Source organism: Thalia democratica, chromosome 2, assembly GCF_965202585.1.
Source record: "Thalia democratica chromosome 2, ktThaDemo2.hap1.1, whole genome shotgun sequence".
NCBI lineage: Eukaryota > Metazoa > Chordata > Thaliacea > Salpida > Salpidae > Thalia > Thalia democratica.
Genome location: NC_139166.1, coordinates 19,895,932 through 19,907,030, shown reverse-complemented (window position 1 = coordinate 19,907,030; position 11,099 = coordinate 19,895,932). Strand labels below are relative to the sequence as shown.

Below are 11,099 nucleotides of genomic sequence, written 5' to 3'. Positions count from 1 at the left end.
ATATGTACAAAAAAGGACTTTGCCAACTTTTCTGCCAACGTGGTTACTATGGAAGAAAGTGCCAACACTTCAAGGGCTACTAAAAGTTTCAATAATATAAAGGTCAATAATAAAATTTTCCCTAAACCTTTTTTCAAAGCAGAGCAGATACAAAAGTAAATACTCAATCCAATTATTTAAAGATTTTTTTTTCTAACTTTTGACTTCAATTTTTAAGTTTAGACTATTAGTGTTCAAACTATATAAACAATAGTACAACCTTTTGACTTGAGTTATAGTTTTGAATTTTATAAGATTTTCAAAACATAAAAACTGTAAAAAGAAGTTTGAAAAACTTTTCTAAATAAAAATAAATTATTTTTTAGTAACATTTTTAATTGTTATTTGTTGTTTATAACAAATAGTTTTCAGCCATCTTATTTTTTGTTTCCTTCTTTTAAAATATTTTTTAGCAAAACGTAATTGATGTAAATTATTTAAGTAAATTTCTTTCAAAACATTGTTTTTTTTTTCGGTTTCTTAGAATTTGTCTACTATTTGTTATTTATTTCTTAATAAATATTTCAGCTGCTATGTGTTCATTATTTATTTAAAACTTAGTATTGTTAAAATATATAAAAATTAAAAGTCAGCTATAGTTGAACTATATCAGTTAGCATACTATAAATATTTATATTTTTTAATTTATAAAATTAAATAGTTGCATAAAACTTAAAAGTTTATCTTATTAGATTTTTTATTCATATAAGTAAGTGCTTCAGAAATTTTTTCTTCTTAGTTTAGTATTGAGTCATTAAAGTTTAGAAAATATGCCCGTAGCGACCGTTTGTAAGCAAAGTTTTATGTTTAAAACTTTCTGATGTATCATAGTTATATAATTTTTTTATTGCAGTTGGTTACTATTTTGTATTATTCATTTCATTAAAGTTACTTTGTTAGCAGGAATTAAAAAAAAAAAAAATTATAAGCAACTAAAATAAAAACCCAAGTTATATTAGTTACAACTTAAAAAAAAGACAATTTTGTCAAAATTTTAATTAAAATTAAAACGATTTAGTACGTGTAAATTAAAAAGTAATTGCATTTGTTTGAAACTAAAGGAAACTATTTATAAATATAAATATAAGAACGTATAAAAGATGAATCATTTGAAATTGCGTATTAACATTGTTCAGTTGCTCTTTTACTAGCAAGTTTAGAAAACAACAATAAGTTTGTAAAAATCCTAGAAATTACACACTTAGAGTTTAAAATTAGAATTTAGAAACCATAATTGTAAATTCATTAAAACCATTACAGTTTTAAAATAAACTTATTTCCAACTAGCTAACTTAACAGCAGTATAAAATAAAGATTTATTTTGTAATGAAAATTGACTTAATAAGTTAATAACAATGATTAAAAATTTCATCAAAAAAAAAAAAATTAAACATTTTCTTCAAAAAAAAAAGTGTCTTAATTAAACAAAACAAGTTTCTAAAACAGTGTTATGTACAATGCATAAATTTTTAAGTACTTTTCAAGTGCTACTTAAATATATATTGATTGCGGACATTATTTTTCTAACTTTGTTTGAAATACAAAATTAATCAAACACTTACAACCTAAATGCACCAAAAATTACAAAAAACATTTTATTATTAGTTTAACTGAACAATAATAATTAAAATAAAAATTCTGCTTAAGCTTTAGAACTTTAGTAAAAATAAAAGAAATTTATTTATAAAATTTGATTAAATAGCTTAAACAACTTTTTTTCATTTTATTAAACTTTAATCTAAATTGATCTATAAAATATTTTATACTTATTTGTTTATATTGAAAACTGGGATTTATCATTTGACTCTGTAAAAAGATAGTTTAAAAAGTAATCAAAAATAAAGCTAACTGTATTATAAATATAATTAAACAGGAAATAGAAATTATTTCGATTTAACAAAAGAATTTGGTAAATAAAATAAATTGTCCGAAAAGTTTAAGTCCTTAAAGTTGGAAACTAGTTTATTCAAATTTATGTAAAAAAATTTTTATGTTTATCTATTACTTAAATGTTAAACTAGTTGTATAATAAACAGGAATACAGGTAAATCCTGTTACAAAACTCACAACCGATATACATAGTAAAAGAAGTAAAAGAAGTCGAACTTTAGAAGATATTTAAAACAGAAAAAAAACCTAGCAAATCATGAACCAAAAAGTTTTGAAAATGTTATTTTACCATACAGTTAAAAGTTGAGCTTGTTTACTCTATTATGCAGATGAGAGAATTAAGAAACGATAGAAACGTGAAAATTTGAGATAAAGCTTCCTCACACTTTTCATTAGAAAATAGTTAGAACTTGTTGAAGAGGTTCTTTCTGTCGTTCCAGTTCGAAGTTGGAGCCTGCTTCCTCTGATTCTTGACTCTGGCCTTCAGCGCGTTCAGGTCCATGCTCAACATTTCGTTCGTTGATGCGGACACACCGTCATCATTGTTGGATTCGTCTGCTTGAGTTATATAACATTAGTAACGTAAATATTAAAATGTAAAATAGTTATGTCAGTAGTAATTTCTAGTAATTTATAAGCAAGTTAGCTGCTGTGTTAATAAGTTTTGTTTTTTGAAACAGGTTGGTTAACTAATGAAATTTAGTAAACATATTTAGAAAATCAAACAAATTAAGTAAGTGCTACTGTTATCGTTAGCTCAATCAAATGATATTTTTAGTTAAGTAGTACATAGTATAAAGACACATATAGTTCGAAATAGCCACCGCTTTATTTGTTTCGTTCTGTTCATCTATAAAATTGGCAGATTGATTTAAAAATTCTATATCAAAATATTAATTTTCGTTGTAGTTTTATTTTTGTAGCATTTTGTAGTTTTAAAAAATAAAAAAGCATACTTTTTTTTGATTTGAGCTGTATTGTATAGCAAAATAGCAATGTACATCTAACTTTAAGTTTAAGATAATCAAATCTTAATGAATTTTGGCTTTTATGATAAATGAATTTAAAAAATTAAATACATAAATGTATTAGATGGAGTAATAAAACTTGTTTTAAAAAAAGAAATAACTATCAAAATAGCTAAGGGCTACTGTTATCTTTAGCCTTATCAAAAGACATTTTTGGTTAAGTAGTACATAGCATAGAGACACATATAGTTTGATTTAGCCACCGCTTTATTTATCATGTTCTGTTCATCTATTAAATTACTTGATCGATTTTAAACTTCGTTGTCAAAATACTAATTTTCTGTATAGTTTTATTTTTGTAACACTTTGTAGTTTTAAAATAATTAAACAAAACGTGTGAACTTTTTTTTATTTTGAGCTGTGTTGTATAGCAAAATAGCAATGTATATGTTACTTTAAGTTCAAACTATTCTAATCTTCATGAATTTTTGACTTTTGTGACATCTTAATTTTCTAATTTAAATATCAAAATTACTAAATGTACTATTAAAAACTTATTTTAAAATATTAATAACTATTCTAAGCTCAGTTTTGTTTTTTTTTTATACAAGTTTATTGAACAAAAAAAAGAATACAATACTTTCTGTAAATTTGACACACCTTATAGCAGAAACAAAACACGTAATTAATATTTACTCAAGGTTGTTTCATTTACAAGAAATTTAATGTGCAATAAACTTTTCAAGTTTAGAATTACTGTTTGCTAATAAACAAAAACCTGAAAAAATAACAATTTCTTGGAACTTAAAAAGTATACTTATGAATTACTAAGGGTAGTTTCTTAAAGTAGAGTTTCATTTTTTAAATTGAAGCTGTTTATTTGAAATCAATGAAGTAAGGTATAAAGTTTGTTTAGTATTCTCTTTAAAATAAGATGAATGACAGGCAAAACTTGAAAATGTTACTTTTATATTTTTAAATGAAACAATTTTTTAATTTTGTTAATGTTTGCTAAAGGTTGACTTTTTATGAGTTTGGACCATAAAACTTAATATGACCGTAGAAAAACAAACAAAATATAGTACTTTAATATTTTAAAACTTTTTGGTTAGGTAAAGTTTTTGTGTTTTTTAAAATAAAAATTAAAGTGTAGAAAATAGTATTACGTAATTTGAACTTAGTAATTAACTTTTATAAATTCAAAAATTAAAAAGTAATAGTGTTAAATAAGTATAAATATAAACTAGTAAAACTAATATTATAAAATGTATTTATAATTTTTAAATGATTTCCTAGTTATTTACTTTAAAATTTAATGGAAATGTTTTAAGAAAATTCCATATTAGCTGTATGTTGAATTTTTGAAAATAACTTTAGACTTTAAAATAAAAATTCATATCATAGCTTTAAGCATTTTAAAACAAAAAGTAAACTAACTTTTCTGATGTCATAAAGTTACTAAACTAAATTAATAAAATAAGAAGTTTACATTTAATAAATATTTCGTATTAGGTTTTACAATAAATACCTTATTACTTTATGTTTTAACAAAAATTATTTAATTATTTTTAATTAGAGCTTAATAAATATTTAAAAAACACCCAAGAAGAAAAAAGTAAACAAATATTATTTTGAACGTACGAAAGAAAAATCAAAAGTTTCTTAACCTTCTGTTATAATAATTAATAAAGAAGCTAACCACAATATCACTAAAGTGTTATACAAACATAACAAATAAATTCAATTGCCATGTTTTATTTATTATGAGAACTTAAAAGTGCCATATAAATTTGCATGTATAAAACTAATAACAGTTTTTTTCTAAGTGTCCTACAAAAAACTTTATATAAAGTTCTAAAGTTCTAAACCACTAAAGATCCACAAGGTTTTGTGGTCTTCAAAACTACTTAAAAGAGTGACATAAGATTTGATAAAACGCATTTGTATAAATTTATAAAATGTTACTTCAATTTTCGTATCTCAGAACAACAATAGTCCTGATGTAAACAATAAAGTTTGATAAAATTTATTAGTGTAAGTTAATACAATCTAATTTTAATATTTTGCCTATCACACAACAACTTTGATTGTAAACGAACCTTGTTGTTTTGGCTGGGGTAATTCCCCTTCCAAATGCTCCGATGACGGGGTCACGCCGCATTTCAAGAAGTGGATGTCTGTTTGGGGATCCACCAACAGAAACGTAACTTCGTTTCCCGACTCCTTGATCTTTTTGATCGTCTTCTCGTGAGTCAGCGCTTCCACGTTCTCCCCGTTCACCTGTGACGTCATAAAAGTTGGTTGTTACGTCATCAAAAGTCAGTTTTTTAAACTATTTAATTATAGGCTGTTATTTCGATGTATTTTTATTAATACTTATGTAAAGTAATTGTTTTGTAATTTCATAGGTTTTAAAGTTTTTACGTAATATTCTTAAATTAAAACTTAAAAATTTCTTTAAATTAAAAAAACCTTAACTTAGCAAACGCACAATTTTGTTACTTTTGTAAATTTTAATATTTATTCTTTACTTTTTATATTTAAAAATAGTTTAGGCAAAAGCATTTTACGGGAAAAATTTTACTACCAAAAATTTACCAAAATAAAGACCAAAATAATAAAGTTAAAAACATAACTAATCAATTAAATAAGTTTAAAAAATTAACCTCAATTACTCGATCGTTCAACTTCACACCAGCCTTGTCGGCCACCCCACCTGAAAGTTAAAATTAATTTATAAAAAAAATTAATTACTATACAAAAAGCAGGTATGTATTATGTTCAATTTATCTTTTAGATAAATAATTTTACTTAACTAAAAAATTTTAAAACAAATTCAGCTACTATTCTGACAAAACTATTTAAATATACGTTCGCCCTAAGCTTTAAAACAATACACAAATTTGGTCACCCTATTTAAAAAAATACATTAACAAAATCGAAGAAATTTTATCCGTTTTATATGTTATCGTTGTAACATATCTAATAGATACAATAATGATAGATTGGTTAAACTCTATCATTAAACGGATTGAAATCTCTAGAATAAAGAAGACAGGACCTTGATTTATTTACGCTTTATAACATTATTAACGGCAATTACACGATTATTTTCAGTCGATTTTTCATTATTTCTCATAATAATTATGAGTTAAAAGGAAATATTTGAAAAATAAAATGTAAACACAATGTAAACAACGGTCAATGGCAAGGTTAATTTTTTCAAAGAGTGGAACAAGTTACCAAAGTATGTGGTATTGTGAGAGAGGGTGGAACATTTTCGCTTAAAACTAAAATGATTTAATTTAAATATTAGTAAAATTCAGTAACTTTCCACAAAAACAATACAAAAAACAAAAAAAAAATCTTTATAATCTTATCCCATCAAGATTTAATAGTAATTTATTTCCTTACGCCTCCACCTTAATAGACTATTTATTTACTTATATTAGTTTTACACAAATGTGTTTGTATGTAATAAGTTATCGCCTTTTAAATCAAGCAAATTAGTTTAAACTTATTAATAAGTTTTTTCTAGTTTTAACTTTGTTTAATGTTTGTTTATGTTTTATTTTTTTTTGAGTATAAATGTATTTTATTCTCTTTTTCTCGTTGTGTGTCCTGTTTAAAGGGCTCAGGTTTTGATGCCTGAGTCCAACATTGCACAATAAACAGTATAACAATAATATTATGTTCAGTTTACATATATAAGATAAGTCCTGGACAAGACGTTAAAAGGTATCTAAGTAAAGTGCAAATAGATAACCGAAAAGTTATTTCGTGCACCTGGTTTTACGACTAAATATTTTGAGCGCTTTTATTATCGTTCAATTAACAACAACATGTTATCTATATTATATTAACATTTAACACACACAAAAACTATTAAAAATACCTTCAACAACGTTGCTAACGACCGACTTGGTCTTGCTACCCTTGTCGCTATGCAAGTTGAACCCGTAACCCCCCTCGCCACCCTTGGTTAGTTTGCAAAATCGGGGCCTGGGCTCACTACTGGCGGGTTTTTGTTCAGGGAAATTTTCCGAAGGTTCATCAGGGTTTTTTTTCGGAACCGGATCTTCAAGTTCAGGCTCTAAAGGTTTTACGACTTCTTCGACCTGAAAAATGTTTTGAATAAATCAAAAGTGTCAAAAAAAAAAACATCAGCAAGAGTGCCTTAGTTTAAACTTTTTTATGCCGTGAGACAAGATCAAGTTAAGAAAGAAGCTTGGTGGTCGAATTTGTATGATAAAACATTTATACGTGTAAGTAAAATAAGGAATACGTTTCTTTAAATCTTAGTAACTTGCAACGAACAAAGTAAACTTCTAAAGTGACTTACTACTGCAGGCAAATATAGCATTTACAACTGTAACAATATACATAAATTGCAAAAAAGTTTTCGTTAATATGTTACTCAGTGTTAAAACAAACAATTTTATGAAATGTAACAGTTTATAGCTGGTTATTATTACAAATAGCTAAAATATTTTTTTTTATGTTATAAGGTTAAACGTTTGATATTGAACTAATTATTTCTAATAATTACCCAAACATTTTAAACTAAATCCAAAAAGCATTAATGTTTGAGTTAAAAAATAAAAGTTTACTTTATGAAATTATGTTATTACTTATTTATAACACTTAGCTCTACATTAGATGAAAGACTTTCTATCATTGATTAAAACATTATAATGTTTACTTAATTCATTTAAAAACTATAGTTTTATGCTTAATGTTACCACATTATTTTGTTAATTATCACATTATAATGTAACTAAAGTTGAAGGAAGCAAATTTTTGCACTTAAAATCAAAGATAGACAATTAATTTTGCAACATTATATGCTGACAACAATTTCTAGTTAGTTTTGTGAAGTTATTATCTAAACTTAAAATGAGTCACTTTAACCTAGTTTAAAAATAGAAAATTATGATTCACCAAGTTCTAAATAAAGATTTAGTACAACTAAACTGGTTATTTAAATTTATAAACTAAATTTAAAAAGTTAAGCTATAAGATGAATTGTTCTTATTAAGGAAGTTATATAGTTTAATTTTATTTGTACTCGAGTTATTCTTACTTTGATGCAAAAAATACACAACAGTAAAACTATCCCAAGATTTTAAATATTTTATGTCAGTTGTCATTGTTATTTCTATGCTTCTTACTTTAATTAACCTTTAATTTTTCATCATGCTTTCTGTTGTTACTACTTCAAATGGTTTTTTTTAGTTTTTTGGTAATTTTATTTTAATTTCCTTTTTAGTTTTTTGTATTATTGTATTTTTTATGATTATATTTTTAGTGGTTTAGTTTATTGTATTCCCTTTAAGTTATTAATATTATATACAATTGTTAGTAACTTGTTATTAGCTTACCTTATCATCGTTTTTTTCTATCAACTCTTCTGTAATTTTTATGTTTTCTTCTTTTGCTGTTTTTTCTTCTTCCTCAGTTACGACTAAAAGTTTTGTTTCCTCCAGGTTGCTTTTGATGATCTCAACAACCTAAAATAAATAAAAAATATATATGTAAAATAATAAAACTTGTCATTTTCTGTTTAGTATTTAATATATTTGTATATACGTATGTATAAAATTCAAAAGAAACTGTTTAATACACATAAAATATGCAGTATGACTATAAACATTTAAGTAAATGTTGAAAAAAGTAATTGCTATGAACTCATTTTAACTCAATTAAGTTCAAAAAAAGGGATCATGACATATTCTTAAAGTAAAATATAATCGTTCATATAATGTGATACAAACTATAACCATCAACAGATTTGAAAAAATTAGTTCAACCAGTTGTATATTTTATAAAATTTTGTATAAAACAGTTTATAAATTTACCTTGTGAAATTAGAGTTTTCAGAAAAACTAATGTTTTTTTGTGCATTGTTGGCGTAACTGAATTAATAAATCTAAGCTACTATATTTCTGAAAATATTTTTTTACTTAAAATCCGCTTCAATTAAAAAGTTAATTATTAACATGCCTTTAAATTACAGAGTAAACAAATAATTTCAATATCGATAACAACAAACAACAAAAACGTCACTGCTTTAAGTTTCAAACCCTTTTGACTAATTTAAATTAAATATAAACAGTATAAGTTAATATATGTTAGAAATACTATTAGTGATTATTTTCTTTATAATATAGGACAAATACTAATGATAAATGTGTATTTTATTCATAAATACAAGACAAACAGAAAAATTATAATATTAAATAGCATTGAATTAATGATTGACTTAGTCAGATGTATAGAAACTACTACAAAAAAAGTTTGACTGAATATTTTTAAAGTTAAAAAGTTTAAAATAGTTGCTTGTTTAAAAAAAGTAAGCAAGTAGCTCGTTTAAAATGCAAAAGAAGTTTATGATTTAAACTTGATAAATTAAAATAAATAAATAAATTTAAAGTCTAATTAAAACATCAAAGTAGTATGATTATTAAACCAGTGTAAAACTTTTAAAAAATATTTTTAAACGGAATTTATTTTAGTGTTCTACTTTTAAACAGTAATAAAAATCAAAAATATTTAGAATTAAGCTTTAACAAGTTATTTAAATTTTTTTCATTAGGTATTTAAACTTAATCTTGCTACAGAAAAGTAGGTAACTAATTACAAATTTGGCTACAAGACTCGTAAATTTTTCGTTGCATAAGTTAAGTCAAATAAATTCACAGCTTATATAATTCTTTTATATTTAAACGTTCAACTTTAAAAGTAAATGTATTTTTGCAGTCCAAAAATTTGAAAAACGAAAAGTTTTTTATTTCATCACTTAAAAGTTTAAATAACTGTTTTTATACCACTAATATTTTTTTAATTAAAAACGATAAAACTTAAACAATTAAATCTTTAAAGGGCAAAACTAAAGTCAGCTTTAGCTTTAACGTTAATGGATAAAGTAGTTTAAAGTTTTTTTAATGTGCTTTATTTGTTAGTTAAAAGTATGTTTTTAAATTATGCAGGAAAACAGTGTTTTGTGACGTTAACTTCCTAAGCTTATCACCAAAAGAAACACATGTCTGAAGTGTTTTAATAACTTACTTTCTAACAAAGTTACTTATTAATGAGATGCTTATAGATTAACAAAACGTTTCTAGTAAAACCAACAACAAATCTTAAATCTTTTGAAAGCTAGTCTTCTTGTATATTTTAAAATAAAAAATTTTTGGAAAAGAAGAAATTTTATCAAGTTTAAACAATCATCTGCTTATTTGGCGTAAAAGTAAAATGGCATAGCAATAACAAACTGAATAAAAATTGTTTATAAACATTAACTAATAGTAAAAAAGTTTTATGAAAACTCATGTGTAACATAAATTACCTAAATTTTGAAATCAAAAAGTAATTAAAATTAAAAAACTAGCACTCAATTAATTCAAAAGTTAAATTTCTAATCGACCTGCCTCACCAACTTACAAAAATAAAACATAAAAATTAAAACAAAACAAAATAAAATACTATAAAATCAATAAATACAACAAATAACCTGTTTATGGGTCATGTCCTGCACATTAATCGAATTGACCTCAATTATCCGGTCACCGACCAGGAGTCCCGACGATTCGGCGACGCTGCCCTCCTCAACCTTGCGGATAATATGGCCTTTATGGTCCTTGGCGCCAAACAGGTGAAATCCGTACCCTTTATCGTTTCGCTTGAGCGCGCACAACCTCGGCTTGATGTTTGACATTTTATATTAATTTTTATTAGTCTGTATTTTTAATTATAATTTAGTATAAAAAACAGTAAACTTCACCACACGATCAACAACAACAGCATCCGAGACAATCCTACGACCGGTTTCGTAGGTTATATGGCATAAAACATCTCAACTTTGTTGATGATGGCAAGAATAAATACTGGCTAATTAAAATTTAGATACATTTTTTTTACAATTTTACTCAAGTATAAATTTTTTAGTATTTTTTGAAAATCTGTTGCTTTTTTTTAAGTTAAAAAATCAAGGTTTTTCGTATATTTATTTTCGGAAATTATTTTCTCCATATAATTGTTACAAACTAAAAATTACGTATGTTATACTCTTTTTTATTATTTTCAAATCAGGAGTTCAAATTTTATTATCTTTATTCATATTTAAAAAAAGTATGCTTATTTTCTGGTTCTTAAAAATAATAAATATTTTGATAATATTTTTGGTTAACTGTTTTTATATAA

The 11,099-nt window shown here is 24.4% G+C and overlaps 1 protein-coding gene across 2 annotated transcripts; it reads right to left on the bottom strand.

The window, feature by feature from the left end:
* Positions 1-1,827: 1,827 nt before the first annotated feature.
* LOC145829196 (Na(+)/H(+) exchange regulatory cofactor NHE-RF2-like) lies at positions 1,828-10,625 on the bottom strand. Of its 2 annotated transcripts, none has more exons than XM_082936926.1 (6): positions 10,411-10,625; positions 8,279-8,407; positions 6,793-7,015; positions 5,564-5,613; positions 4,997-5,177; positions 1,828-2,487 (listed from the first exon to the last, which is right to left on the bottom strand). In XM_082936926.1, exons 1-6 carry the CDS (start codon positions 10,612-10,614, stop codon positions 2,333-2,335), a joined length of 942 nt encoding a protein of 313 aa, XP_082793052.1. In that variant the 5' UTR covers positions 10,615-10,625; the 3' UTR covers positions 1,828-2,332. The 2 variants fall into 2 exon arrangements, with proteins under 2 accessions (XP_082793052.1, XP_082793053.1); XM_082936927.1 differs by having other exon boundaries at positions 1,828-2,484.
* Positions 10,626-11,099: the final 474 nt, after the last annotated feature.

Excerpts from the sequence above, each read along its gene's own strand:
- LOC145829196 (XM_082936926.1), bottom strand. The coding sequence starts at position 10,614 with ATGTCAAACATCAAGCCGAGGTTGTGCGCGCTCAAGCGAAACGATAAA. Across the intron at positions 5,614-6,792 it reads CGTTAGCAACGTTGTTGAAG|GTGGGGTGGCCGACAAGGCT; the intron begins GTATTTTTAATA and ends TTTAACTTTCAG. Across the intron at positions 5,178-5,563 it reads TGAACGATCGAGTAATTGAG|GTGAACGGGGAGAACGTGGA; the intron begins GTTAATTTTTTA and ends ATGACGTCACAG.